The following is a 16026-nucleotide window of genomic DNA, read 5'->3' as shown; positions in this document are numbered from 1 at the left end:
TTGTATTCGTAATTAAATGAAGAAGTTCTCAACATATTTTAACTGAGTTCCAAAGCACGCAGGAGTCTCATGCATACAATTTTAATAGATAACGAGCTGACAGCATTTGTATTATGTGTATTTAATTAAAATTGTCGAGTTTTCGTGCGAGTCGTGTCGACGTCAGCCGGAGCGTGCGCTCGAGGCCCACGAGCCGTGAAATGCAATTTGCTGACGCTGCACCGACCGTACTACGTCACTTATAAACCCAGGCTCCACCCTTATCCCAACTAGTCGATATTTAAACTCCAACTTTAAAAGTACTTTCCCCAAACATGTCTAACTGTATGTAAATCAGTTAGTTTCACAAGGAAAACAATGAATTCCCCTCGTTTGGTAATGTAAATACGAACCGAAAATCCCAAAAGTTTCCAACGATCGAAAAACAAAAGTAGTGCCCCCAGTTCTCTAGTTACAATAGTGTCGTGTTCTTGTAACTATGTTTAGATATAAAGTAAATTTCCTTTCACCGATCAGATAAAGAATCTCATTTAGTTCCACTGCAACTGTATATTTACTCCACAATCAAATCGTAGAAATTAGAAAGTATCGGAAAAGCAAAAACTAAGTTCAGATAAACAAAGTCGCTTTCGTTTTACTTGTATTTTGTGTTCGGAAACACGAGACTTGGGTAATGGCAGAATTAATCTTAATTCTAGCTTCGTTTTACTCTAGCCATGTACAAGTGGGCCATTTAATCCCACCTAAGAGCGTTAACAACCATCTATTTATTTAATTGCAACCATTAGCGTAAATATTTAATGCATCACGGTTCGGTGGTGAACTATTTCGACTCTGAATAGGCCATTATTTTCGTAGACATCAGAAAAGCTGACTCAGGGATTATATCCTTTCTCGTACACTCATATTGCGGAAATGCTGACAGTGTTCTGTTCAACATGATGGGATTTGAGTAATATTGTTTACGGTACTGCAGGTATAACAGTTTTTTCTATTGACTGCGTATCTCCAGTGAAATTCGTGATAAAGGAACTATCGATATCCGGTTATTGTAACAAGCCTCAATACAAACAGACGGTGTATCGGATTGAACCACTAACACTGAAACAATACCGATTGTAAACTGCACAAATAGTTTTATTTGCCGTATGATTACAATCGGGCGGGACGCACGCGACACGGGAGCGTGATTGATTGCCTGACACGCTTGTGGCACTGTAATCTCGTACACTACATACGTACAACACAGCTGCAACATATGTGTGGGTATTGTTACACACAATGGAGCCGACATGAATTGTTATGATTTTTCCGGTTTGTAGATAAAGGATTTAATTACGATTATTGAGCTGCGTAGTTATTCAATCGTAATGTTTCATGTAGTTAGGCGTATTACCTACTATGCTCATATCTATCTCCCATTGGATTAGGCTGAGACGGTAGAATTCGTAATGAGTCGATTATGACATCCACTTTCGCTTCATCTACTCATATATCCATCAATCTCTTAATACATACTCGTCGATTAAGGGCGTTTTAGACGTTTTAACACACCTGAAACACGTCACAGGTTTTTACCCAAAGATATAGTACAAGATAGTCCTCTCCGCTCACCTACTCACCTTTCAAAAGTTCAAGAAACTACAGTAACTACTACATAAGCCGCCCACGTCAAGTATTGAATGAAAGTCGACACAGAACAGCTCAAAATCTCCTAGGAAAATATCAAAATAATATATTTATTATAAATACACCTACTTATAATAATACCGTACTTAAGTAACAAAGGATGGTGTGTAGGTTCGCACGATATAATCCATTGAACAAACCCTTATGTTCATAGATGTGGGAGTGTCTCCCGTTACTGCAAACATGGAATCTCGAAAGTCGTGTCACGTTTCCTATTGCCAATAAAAACAACATTGCTGTAAGCAATTTGGGAGTCAGTATGCAGATCTGTATTAACTGCTATTGTTTCTTTAGACACGGGATACTTACGTGATGTGGGTGACAGGGCATGTGATGGTCCAGAGGGACATCTGGGTATCTTACGTCTTATACATACGTATTTTCTTGAAAAGAATGGTTTTTAATGTGAATTAGGGTATTGATAGCTGTTTTCTTGAATGATTGGTTAGTGTAAGTTATCAGGTTGGCTGCTGTTTCAACTGGTGTCAGGAAATCTAGAAATAGAAAGTAAGGAAAAATTACAATAAATTTTGTCTTTCGGGCCCGATAAAAATCATGCTCTTATACAGGTGTATAAGAGCAGTAGAGTCTAGGAACAGTAGAAATCTTCTTACAAGTGGTAACTTTGAAAATTCCAACAAAATATTGAACAGTAGGTAGGGCTGCAGCTTTCAAACCGTTTATTGATCTACACCTGCAAGCAACAACGCATTTGTTCCATACGTATGAACATAATACCGGATGAGTGGATCAAAATCCGATGCTCAGCTTCATTGACTCGTATTTAGGATACGCGAATATGGAGTTTAATGAAATGTACAATAAGCATATAATCGAATCTCAAGCATAGAGAACAAATTAACAATCAAGTTTTTCTTTTATTGATTTCGTATTCGAAGCTTTGAATTGCCGAACTCAATTTCGTATAAAAATAATTTCAAAGACTAAGTAAGTACATTTTTATTTCATGAAGTAATTTTCGCAACTGATTTATTTTGTAACTTATTTCCCTAGAGGATTGAGCTAAATTAAAAGCTGATATACGATTTTTTAAATGAATGCCAATATTTTGTAGGTCATAGAGGTGATTTTAGTAATCAACAGTTTCAAATTAGGGATGCCTATTCAAATACCCAAACAACTCATTTTAGCCCTTCAATCACAGATGTACCCATATTAAATTAATTTCGGTTAGGAAAACCACATCAATCAATAAGCGGTTTAAACAGAACCGCAAGACTACTAATTAAACCTAACATTGTAGAAATTCTGACATTAGCAGAAGATACTTTAAATATGACAATAGGGAAAGGTCACGATTCTATGAAATTCATAACGGAACAGACAAAAAGTGGATGTGTGTGTAACAAAAAGCGCGCACACAACACAAACAGAGGTTTATGAGTAAAAACGCTAGCACGTAGACCTACACATAATTTCACAAAATAAATTGGTCGCAATAATTTTATGTAACCAACACACTGGTTGTAAATTCGTCCTAAATGGTTACCTGGAGTACCCAGACAATACCTAGAGAGTACCTGCTGAGGTACTAGAAATTTTGTGATTCCCCATCACTCGACGCTTTATAGGGTAATTCAACCTTATGAACGCAAATTACGAGCATGTTTAGTATACTTTTTGTGATCCTAAAATATTTTCAAACAAACCAACAGAGGTTTTAATTAATTTGAACTTTAAAAGCTTTGCATCTATTGAAGTTTTCTAAAGAACAAAGTTAAGACCGTAAAGTTCAAAATGCAGATCACTGAGTCAGAAACTGTCGTTCACAAATTAGATAAGAAAAGGGAATGAAATAAAGGGATATAAGAGAACAAAGAAGTGGGGATTGCAAGGTTTTATTATCGACTTTTTTATAAAAGAGGACTCATACTTTTTTTGAGGGGAAACGTCATTCAATTACTTCTTCTGCCTTGAGTGAGGCGAGAGGGAGTGTGAGACTATTACTGACTAAAAATCACCCCATTCCTACTCCTGCTTTTAGAGCCGAAGCCCCGGAAACCCGCTATGCAGTATGCAGCTCCGGAGGACTCATACTTATACTTAATAGGTACACATTTTTACACACATTAAGAAAGTCTTAGCTCACGTCAGGTGAGAACAAAAGCCTAGTTAGTACCTTAATTAGTTGAATTTTCTAACAAAACCTCTAATTATAAGAAAGATGAAAGACATAATGATAGCGATAACAAGACAGAAGTTTTAAATACCCCCAACATAACTTCACAACTTATGAGGACACAGGAACATGATGAAAAATCCTTGAAACAAACTTTTATCTTAAGTAAAACTAACAAGTACTGGACACGGAGAAGCGGCAAGAATACATAAGAACCTTAGTTATGTTATGATACTTATTTGTAACAACACCTTACATAGTTCGCCACGAATTTATGTCCTAGTGTGTCGGATATAAGGTTTGTTTTCTTTTGTCATTTTTTCAGGAGTGCTTTCCAACATGAATCTTATCCTAAACAAATTCCTCAACAACGTAAGTAAATATTTCATAAATTTTACGACAGTCCTGGTTGTCTCGGTCGGGTATTTTTAATATTCGGACTATCTATACTAACAGGAACCATCAGTTTTAAGTATCTACTTTAAGTAGCACGCAAATGTCAAGTGTGCAACGGAACGTAGCATGCCAGGGAAACTTAAAATCTGACTGGTGTTTACTTAACAGAAACGCTCTAAAACACCGGGACTCATATTCATGAGTGGTCATACTATATTAATTGAAACATACGGCACACCGGGACTCATATTCATGAGTAGCGTGCGTGTCACGGCGACGTCATGCAGCCAACTGCTAAACTAAGACTTTTTTCAAAGTTCACGGGAGTATACCATATATATTTCAATATTCAATAAATTAAGAATATTATTATACAAAAAGGGATAGTTTATAATATGATGATAACACGCTCTCAAAAGCAAAACACCTCTATGATCACCAAAGTTGAAAGAGCTGCAAAAATATTGGATACTCATCCCTGCGAGTGGGAACATTAGCGCTGTTACTTCACGCTTCGTCATCATTTATCACGAATCACGGCTGATGTGGAAACCGAACTGAACTGTGAGGGAAAATTCAATCAATATTTATATAACCGTACCTATATACACTGTGTATAGTACGAGGTAAGTATGTGTGTACTTGAATAGCAGCTACCCAACGAAAATGCGAGGGTATTCGGCCTTGTTGCTTATTAAAATTATTTTCCTTGAATTTTGGTAGTATATTAAACAGATATATATTGCAATAATGGACTGCCTCGTTGGCCGAGTGGTTGCAAGTGTGACTGCCGGGCAAGGGGTCTCGGGTTCGATTCCTGTGTCGGATGAAGCATTACTGGACTTTTTTCGGCTTTTCGAAAATTTATCAGCGGTAGCACGAAGTCTGGAAATGTGCCCGGTATAGCTCACCACCTATTACATACTAACTTACAACATAAATTGTGCAAAGTGGGTGTACACATTGGCATTACGTGCTGTAATGTGCACCTCTGCCTACCCCTTCGGGGATTAAAGGCGTGACGATATGTATGTATGTATATTGCAATAATATATTGAGTTTCCCAATCAACGATGAGTTTAAGGCTTAAGGAAAATCCACTTAAAAGCAAATGATTTAAAGTAGATTTTGCCTTTCCAAATCAATGAAAGGACAGTCACCTGCATAACAGTTGTCATAACGCTCTCGTTGTAAAAATCAACTAAGCGAACTGCGGAATGGGTTCTATTGTTCCCGTGCACGCTACCCAGCGATTAATACACCGCGCGTCGACAGCGATTTTTAGCTTATACACAATCGAGCTTTGTGATTGAACGATACATTGATTCTGCAAGTGTGCAATTTTTCAGCTTAAACCATGTCAAAGTACTTTTTATGGCCAAAAAATAACTCAAACTCAAATTATTTATTGCATTCATGTGTACATTTAGATAATACATAATTAAGCATTACATTTGTCTCAACATGAAACCCGGTTAGGGTACGGCAACATACATTTTGACACGTATTTTTATATCATGCCAATTACTAAACTGCACATTTCCCAGTAAAGAAAACTCTTCACTATTAGTTTTAAAACATATTCTTGCTACGGGCTACGAAATTCGTAGCCGGATACTACGAATCTCGTAGTGCCTACGGACTCGTAGCCTGTGAAAGCGTAACTGGGCACTTCTGTTACGAAGCTCCCACTTGAAGTTTACAGCCAGTTGGTTAGTTAGGGTATATTATACTATAGGTATATATTATGGTATATGGGGTCTGTGTATGAATTTCTCAGCTATCTACCAAGAGTCAGTACTTCTAGTTATATTATATGGACGCTATAAACCCTTTAAGTTAATCGTCTTTCACACATCCTTTCCACATGGCTGGCAGCGGTTGAGCTGCCGCAGTTCTCGATTCTGTCGTCACGTGACATACTTAACTAATAACATTTTGTGTAATTGTTTTATTAAAAAATATAAATAAAACTGTTTTAAGACATTTTTTATTTAATAAAAGGTAAAGTTAGTAACATTCCTATATTTGTTTTATTAATTCCATGTAAAACTGCACAAAACAGTTCATCACGATATCTTTAATTGAAACTCTACATATTTGCAATACTCGAGATACGATACGTAATAAGTAAGTATGTACCTAGCTTAGAAAAATATTTTACTATCTATTTACAGGTAATAACCACGTTGTCACAGGTGAGTTAACGCTTCAATGGACTAATTAAGGCTTTAGGGTCCGAATATATTACGAACTAAATTATAAGGTTCCTTCATAGCTTCGGAAATTATTACTCAGAAGTTATTTTGCATAAATGCCATTTAAACGCCGTTAAGCGACATTCCGTGAACTACCAAATCTAAAGCCAGCAGTGAGCAAGTAAGATAAAACATTCAGTACTGTCATGACAGTAGTAAGATAAATAAAATATTCAGTAGGTATTGTCATATAATCCAGTGTTTGTATGCATTTAAAACTATTTTAATGAGCTCTATTCTACCAAAAGTCCTTTCGTATGATATCCACAATGGAAGAAGGTGTGGAAAAAAATAATTAATATTGTAACAATGTACAAATAAAATATTTTATGGTCAGCAAGTCGCAGAAGGAGCGAAATTTCAATTACTCATTAAGACTTAAAACAAACAAACGGGTCAAGCTAAATAAAACCGTTTAAAAGGGCGAAATGTTTTGTATATGTATGAATTATACAACCTAGAAAATCATTACTTAGAAGATCATCACCCACAAACGTTATCAAAATCACCCAGCCGATATTCCATGCACAATAATAATGCAAAATCAACGGGAACATCTGACTGGCGACCTCACATGTGATGCAGCATCCGGAGTCAAGCCCCTACCGTTATCTTAACGCGATCACCGATACAGTTGGAGAGTGTGGAGACTATTATCGCTATATTCCGTCATGATCGCTCGAGATAAACGGGAAGACTGAGTCAGCCATAAAATGTTACAAGCTTTTTATTAGAGGGCGGTTTCAATGCTTCTGTATTGGAAAAACAATATTTCTGATTCGTTAAACAATTGCTTCCGTTGATATAAACTGTTTTGGCTTCTACTATAAGGTTTATTTTTATTAAGATCGTGTGAAAGTTGATACAGTGTGTATTTTTCATAAATATTCAACGTATATGTAGGCGTCGTTCAGGAAAAATTTAAACAATGTCAGCCTGATATTTGCTGAACTTTGCATAGCGTTTAATAACGTCAAGTTGAAAAAATATGTGTTCCATTTTCCAGTCGATTAACGTGCCGAACGCAACCGTAAACCCAGTTGACCTACATAGACAATATCAGTATTATATCGGACTGATATTTTCATGCAAATGTGCAGATTTTGAATGCATCCGTGAATCTGTGCACAGGACATCATTAATCACCCCAATATACACTTGAATGGTTATAATTAACATTTTTGTTGCATAACTTATAATTTGTTGACAGAATTTGGGTTCGGACTAAATAATGCGGACATAAATTTTCATTAGGCCACAACTGAAGGATAAGACAAAGATTTATGAGCGTTGTTTAGATAACTAATTGAGTTACTGTGTTGACTAACTTGTTATAACAAGTAGTACAAGCGAGATCAAGTACCTACCTAAGTAAGAATTCATTTTGTAAAAGAATTGAATGTCTAATTACTTTTTTGCTAATGAATATTGCTGAAACAAATGGAGTCCTAATTAGCGTCCAAAATAATTAACATCTACATTTAGAGTTGGAAAATATTTTTTACTTTTACGCATTTTTTAGCTTGAAGCTAAAACAAGTCTTTTTATGGTGCTTTTTGACATAATTTTTACGTATGTTGCTAACTTTCTCTCAAATCAGCCTCCACCAATTCCAAGTTTCTACAAACATAATGCAATAGTCTAGGTGACGCCCAGACTCCGGAATTTGATTGTTTAATGAAATTTAAGTTATTCTGGTTGAAGTGATCAAATTCAATCTATAAAATAAATTATTATAAATGTCTCTATTCAAATTAATTGAGTTAGGCCAGTGTCTACTCACTCAGTAGTCAAATTAGGCAAATATCTTTGAATAATATTTTAGCTAATTGTTGGACTTAGTGATAGACTAGAACTACCCTTAATTAACGACTGTATAAATCGTTCTCCTCTGTTTTCATAATAGCTTAAAATTAATTGACCTGTCTCCGATACAGAGTTGGATAAATCTCTGCAGTATTAGGGATCTGAGAATACCTAGCTTTTTATGGAATAGAAGCAAACGAGCAGATGGATCACTTGATCACACTTACATGATTCCAAGGTTGATTAAAGAACCGGAGCTGACAACGTAACAGGTTACCAAGGCTCCGGCTCAAAGCAGGAGAAGGAACGGGGTAGTTTTTAGTCAGTAAGAGTCTGACACTCCCTCACACCTCACGCAAGACGGGAGAAGTCACTCAATGATTTTCCCCAAAAAAAAAGGCTGATTAAAGAAAACGAGTAATTTTTCTCATACATTAATTTGGTTCTTTAATCATTTGTATTTTTTTACAAGTGTTGATGTGTTCCCTGTTGCTTATTAAATCATGGGCCCTACTCGCGTTGTCTGCTGCGGCCCCACATATCCGCGATCCGTCCCTGGAAATGTTTGTATTAATCCGTTCAGAAACATCAGTTGTTAATAACGCCCTAATTAAACAGACATTACTAGCACACTAGTAAATACGAGTCGTGTGCTTATCGTTGTTTGATGTATGAATATCATAATATCACGAAGATCTAACCACATAACACTTAAGCAATAATGTTAAGCAATATGTAACACTCGTCAAGTATCATAATTGTACCAAATAGTAGTCAATTTATTGATGACAGGGTATGAAAATTAAAAATCTAATTAGTCCGTCAGTTAGGTAGGTAATGAAAAAATATTAGAGATGTTTTATTTATTTTGGCATACCTATAATATAACAATACTGAGATAAAACGAATTAAAGTGTAGGAGTGGAAGCAAATACGTCATTTCTGCATTAAATATAAAATGTAGCTAGAAGTTACGTCACACGATATTTCAAATCGATACATCTTCCAAAAGTATTTGTTTCAACATTTTTTAAGTTTCCCCGTCTGTCGCAAACTGAAGAGGTTGGTAGATGCCTAAAATGAAATACAACGATAGTAAAATATAGTGAATTTCATAAGTATAAGTATTTGTAAGTGCGTTATGTAATTTGCTATTTTAATTAGTAACATTCTCTACACGATCGACTGAGCAGGTAAGTATCGATTTATGTTTCAAATGATTTGCCTATTAAAATCGGTATCGTTTCAAATCGATTACTTACATTGAGATATTGGAAATAAAGTCTCGTCGTTCAATCTAAGGTACTTTAGAACCGCAACCAATCGTCTTAAATTTAATATTGAAATCGAAATGGATTCGATTTTATATCTCTCTGCGGCTTTTGTTGTACAGAAAAATTGTATTCTTTTTTTTTCGAAAAGAAAGATACAGTATCACACTGTTATAAAACTTCTTATCTTTGTCAATATTACATTTATTACCTTACCTATGCAATTAATTGATAAGATAGGTAAACAGAATTACTTTTCCCTATGTGTAAGTACGATGACCTAACAAGCATGTTTTTTCTTTAGTACCTATCTTATTTCACACACACACACACACACACATAAGCCACCTACATCAAATAAGGTACCGTACCTAGGTATAACTTTTCCGCTACCTACTCTAAAGCAGAAACTAGACCATTACGAAGATAAGTACCTAGTTAGGGACCTAGATTGCGTCTAACATCTACTATCTACCTAGATATTTATGAAACGTAAGGTCTACTTACCAACCTCGTTTTTGCTTTTCGTTTCATTAGTTCCATAAAACAGGATCAAGTAGGTAGTTAAACAAATAACGTAATAATGGCCATGTTATTTCCCTAGAGATGTTGTTAGGAGCAAAGAATAGGTACCTATACTGTCTACGAGAAAATAGAAATGTCGGTACTCTTACGTAGGTAGTAGGTTACTTTCGCCTACATAACTAACTTTTCACAAGTTAGATATAAAATATTAAGTAGTTCCTTGTAATAGAGGGTGAAAATTAAAGTCCTTCCTATATCTAGAGACTAGACTACTAGGTATCCTTCATTCTCCTGAGAATTCAACAACAACTTTACCTATCCAAAAACTATTCTACGTAGTGATAGCTAGATAATACAATCCTTATATTGAAGAGTAGGTAACGCTACATATCGCACCCTTAGAATGAAAGTGACGTAACCGAAAATTTCTAGGTATAACATTAGATTTTATCATAAACTGGTGTTATAAAATATATACTCTACAATCAAAGAACTAATCCATGAATGTAATAAAATCAATTGTACATGTATATGTCATGAAATACGGAAGAGATATTATACTAAAATGTATTCAATACTATAATTTTCTGAGATTTTCTAGCTCATTTCCCACAAGTGTAGTTTTTGGATTCGGTCACTTTTATTCTAAGGGTGATATTACACCTACAGAATCGTTTTCAAAGGTCTATTATCAAACTATAGGTGTAGACATGATAAGAGATCATTAAAATTCGGAGCGCACTTTAGCCTCCCATAAGTTATTCCTCGGTAATGGAAATTCGATGTCGCATCTCAATTTTCTAGGAGTATTTCATTGAAGTAAACACTCTTGTACAATATTAACGAGTTCGACCTATTTAAAGCGAAATAGGTATTGAAAACATTAACGCTATTTATTACACAACGAATCGATAACTACCTAAGTACCTAGTTACGTATTGTTCAACGATTCTTCGCGTTTTCAAGTAATCGTTTTAGTTAGGTCAGGTAGTATTGATGCCTGAAAAATGTTTTTCATACCTGTTATTTTTTATCGGAGCGGATAAGGCCTTTACCGTTGTATTACATGCGAGACGCAACACCAGCCCCAAAGAGTACCTATAATAACTATAGGAGAAATCAGACCCTATACTTAATATACTCTTTGAACACCAGCCACACCAGGGTGTTTTTTAAGAGCCTGACATTCCTCTTTGCCCTTACTCACGCAATGGGACTCCAGGACGATAAAAAAATATAAGTTCAAAATTCCAATAACAATAAATGAATTTAGATTTTACACATACCTACTTAGGAAATAAGTAAGATACCTAATCACCTACATAGATACTAATATTATATAGATATAGGTAGATACTCTAGGTTATTGTATTCCCATTGATCGTGACCGTGCATTGAAACTTCATCCACAAATAGTTTAGGTAATTGTTGGCTACTAGACCAAGGACGACACATTTTCCCACACTGATGACACCAACCTATAGAGCTGATGCTGATCGCCAAATATTAGAGCAGTTAAGGTACCTGCCTAACGAGTTACCGGGGCTACGGCTCGAAAAGCAGGATTAGGAACAGGGTAGTTTTTAGTCAGTAAGAGGCTGACAGCTGACGCCCTCTCACGTTGCCCAAGGGGGAGAAGTCTTCTGCATACTCGTAAATTCGACTCAAACAATATAATTCTCCAAAAAAACTAACAAAAAGGAAGGAGATATACAAAACAGCTCCTTCACTGTGATATAGGGTAAATCCTTAGATAATATTCATCCGACACACATCCCTTCGAGACTCGAGACAATTTCAATTTCACGCGCGAAAATCACAGGAACGCATAAATCCGTGAAAAGTTATAGATATTGATATACTGCTGATATACTCAGATAATGGGAGTTCCCGGCGCTCAACATGAGTAACTGCGATCTATAGAGTAGGTACCTACTTATGATAATACACAGTTAAGTAAATTGATATTAATATACACGCGTTACGTGTTTATGAAGAAAATATTGAAGTGAAACATACGCTCAGTGATAATCGATTTTTTTATGTAATATGTCAACGGTAAACTAGCACCTTAATCACCTGTTGGTAAGCAATCGTCGCCGGCTTTTTGGGGGTTAGGAATTTAAGGGTTGTTCGGAACTTGGGCCTCCGGTAACCTCACTGATACACCGAAACACAACGCGAGCTTTGTTTCACGTGCCGGAGCCGTGGCTCTCTCATAAACCACCACAGCCACAGAATAATAAGTAAACACACCAGTACCTATGTATACCTATAGAAAAACTATTCAATATTTTGTTAGAAGTATCCTCTTTGATTTGTTACTTATTTTGGTTTACATTTCTGAATAAAGATGATTAATTTTTTGGTTAACCTAGGTCGCTACGTAAATCTAGGTTGCTATCACAGTTTCTAATTCTGGGTAATTAGCTTCACAACCATTGTTAGGTATTACCAAACTGTGCTATTACCAAACACGAGGTTTCCGGTTCAGCCGTAGTAGGATCGGTGAAGCAACAATAGGTTCACATAAATATTCATTACATAGGACTTCGGAGTGCTTCGGACTCGAGACATAACTGGCTAAAAAGTACATTAAAATGTCTATAGCGGACGTCAAAACCTACCCCTAACTTTTTTAGGAGTTATGTTTCAAAATCTCGCTAAGTAGGTACTTACTATGGGCGATAACCCAGTTTTATATTGTGCAACTGCTTTGGCGTCTATCCAATGTCATGAATAAAGTTGATAAAGAGCCGTGCAACATGAAAATTACTTAAATAATATTTGATTCGTTGCCATGGCCTGTTTCTTTGTATTGCCATGACCTGCGCCAACTTTTTTTACAACAACATGGATGCAACACAATAGAACCTTTATTTTCTTTTTCTAGACAAATCCCGTTGTTTAAAACAATCTCTTTTATACTGTTATAAGTACACCAAGATACATTAACGATTACGAAAATCAATAACGTTTCTTCAACAGCAGAATACCTGACCGTCATATTTAGGTACAAGTTAATGACCTAACAACAACTGTCTAGAGGTTCACTTCAATTCAAACAAACAAAAACGGTGTAATTTATATTTCATTCTGTAACTCTGAACCTAAAACAATAAGATAGATGTTAGACAAAATATCTTATTCGAGATTTTCATGTTTGCTGTGCAAAGAAACAAATCAAACAGCTGTCTGGGTTTGAGTTCAAAGTTCTCACTCAAGAACATACAATAACTCACTGGGTACTTCAGCATATTCTTTATAATATATTTCATAAGTAGCTACAACATTTCATACTGAAATCCTCGATATAAGTATTAAATAAAAATATTATTTAAAAGTAAAACCTAATATACATAAGTAAGTGTTTAGATCGCCAATCCTGCTTGCAATACTAACACATGACAAATAAGTTTCATAGAAATAAATGGAATATTAATTTCACTATTATACCATCTAGACATTTGTACATCTGTTACATAATATGTGAACAACACAGATCTCATATTTAATTACCATGATTAGTAAATGTTTCCATAATATATATATTTCAGCAACTTCTAATACAATGTGGCATTTAAACTCTCAACTATTTACATAGTGTCTATGACATGCAATATTCAACAACTTACGATAACAACAATTATATAGAGCCAAAAATATTCTACCACATAATATTTCTAAGTAATTATACAAGTGTTACAACATATACAGATAGTAAAGTACATTGATAATTAATATTAATAGTATTTATTGCATAGATTTATATTGTGATCTGGCATCTAATAGTAAAGTATTATATTAATAATATATTTTATCCTAATATGATAATGATATATTTTTTTAACTCACTACAGAATGAATACAATAGCTGTTGATATACGCCTACGTAATTAAGTAATTATTAAGTATTGTGCAACACACGTGAGTGCCATCCTACAACAGACACCAAATCACAATAACATGTTAATGAGCTCAGAACTGCACCCAGTTCTGTTGGTTGGCGGGCGTTGTTGCTTGTTGTTGTTGACTCGGAGCACTAGAAACAAAACAGTAATCAAATATAACGCTATCATGTTTGCAAACACATCACACATCTGTTTGTTTGACATGGTAAATTTGGGAGTAGCAAACTTTAATTGTCATTATCCACCTGTTTCTATCCACTGCTAGACATCAAGGTCTGTGCCATGCCACTAGATGTGTAGAAGATACTTTAATCTTACAGCAATATTAATTAGATAACAAAGCAATCATATACAATAAATCAGTTGAACCCTGACCAAATTATCAGTCTTTAATGTCTTTATTACCTGGCTGAATTAAAGTCGCCCCATTCTGAGTTAGCAGCAGCTGGAGCAGCAGCAGAGGGCGAAGGAGCATGTTGTGGCGAGGGTGGTGGTGGGAGCCGGGAGCCACCTGGAGGAGGAGGTAAAAGGCCTCCGCCACCACCAGCACCTCCACCACGGCGCGGCCTACTTCCTTCACTGCCATCCTTTTTCTGCAAATGAATAGAATAGATAGGTAGGTACTTATTTTGTAATACAATACAAACAACAGTCCTTTTTCTAATTAGATGACTCACAATCATATTAGTGTTGACTGACTCAGTTGCCCTTCAATGTTCTAATATGATTCCACATACACAAATCTAATGTAGTGTTTACATACATTCTGTAATTGCATTACTATTGCTACTAAGTACTTACTGTGATCTTCATGTTTATTTTTATTGTTTCCCCTTCTTTGAAGCCCAAGTCAAGGTTTTGTTGAGGAGCCTGTTCTCCTTCTTGTTCTTTTCTCAACCATTTGAAATGATCTTGTAGGGCGACGTTCAAGTCAAATGAATCTGATCGATCTCCGAATCCTAGACCTATGTAGGCTGTTCGACCTGAAATTAAATAGTATACCTATGTTAGAAATCTAAAATCTTATATAAAACAGGTAAATAAATAAACATAAAATAAATATTATCTTGCCATTATCATCTTGAATCCGCACAACGAAGTAACGTGAACTATCAGTGACGGACTCGAGAGCCACCCCCGGATATTTGTCAATAGGACATTTAGCAAACAGCTCCCCAGAAGTTTTGTCTTCCAGCTTCATAATCAACTCTTCAGCTTTCGCAACCAGTCTCATACGCCCCGTCCATTGTGGTTCTTGTAAGTTCCAATCAGCTGCCCTAAAAACACCCACCGTTTTATCATTTTCCTACAAAACAATTACCCACGGTACAAAAAATTGTACACCTACCTATATCCTCTATTTGATGTTCTTGGTGGTATTTTAAATACAAACACTTCATTCTTAACGAGAAGAACACTTTCATAAGATTCCATTTTCACTGTAATTCAATTTCTCATGAAAAACAATATAAATTTTTGGAACAAGTATTTTGATAGCGAAATGACGTTAGTGACGTGACGTGACGTGCACATAAAAAAATTAAGAAAGCCTTCGAGCCAATCGAACGATGCAACGCAACCGCAACATCTATGAAAATAATTGCATGAATGATTGAAACTAATACAATCAGTAATTAATATTTAATGAAATCAAGTGTTTTTATTAGAAAAAATATTACGTTTATCAAATACAGTAGAACTCCAATTATCCGAGTTAATGGGGACCGGGACCCATTCGGATAATCAAATATTCGGATAATCGGATTTTTTCAAAAAAATTGCCATTGAAGAGAATAAAAGCTACGTTTTGATATTGCACTATTTTTTTATTGAATTAAATTGCGGGGGAAGTCAGCGTAGGCACAACGGCAAGTTAAGACAAGTCAAGTCAAGACTTGACAAACACTGGCTTCGCGGGGGGGGGGGGCGAATAATAGCGCACTTAGACTTTTTTTGTCAATTTTTGTGATTCGGATAATCGGCGATTCGGATAGTCGGAGTTCGGATAATTGGAGTTCTACTGTAGTAAC

General features: G+C 35.6%; 1 protein-coding gene across 1 annotated transcript; it reads right to left on the bottom strand.

The window, feature by feature from the left end:
* Window positions 1–13158: 13158 nt before the first annotated feature.
* Window positions 13159–15560, bottom strand: LOC118267091 (NECAP-like protein CG9132). The gene is made up of 5 exons (XM_035580867.2): window positions 15345–15560; window positions 15068–15273; window positions 14798–14979; window positions 14402–14589; window positions 13159–14127 (listed from the first exon to the last, which is right to left on the bottom strand). Exons 1-5 carry the CDS (start codon window positions 15428–15430, stop codon window positions 14064–14066), a joined length of 726 nt encoding a protein of 241 aa, XP_035436760.1. The 5' UTR covers window positions 15431–15560; the 3' UTR covers window positions 13159–14063.
* Between the last annotated feature and the right edge of the window lie 466 nt (window positions 15561–16026).

Source organism: Spodoptera frugiperda, chromosome 23 (assembly GCF_023101765.2).
Source record: "Spodoptera frugiperda isolate SF20-4 chromosome 23, AGI-APGP_CSIRO_Sfru_2.0, whole genome shotgun sequence".
Taxonomy (NCBI): domain Eukaryota; kingdom Metazoa; phylum Arthropoda; class Insecta; order Lepidoptera; family Noctuidae; genus Spodoptera; species Spodoptera frugiperda.
Note: the sequence above shows the minus strand (reverse complement) of the source record. Positions and strands in the feature narration are given on the sequence as shown.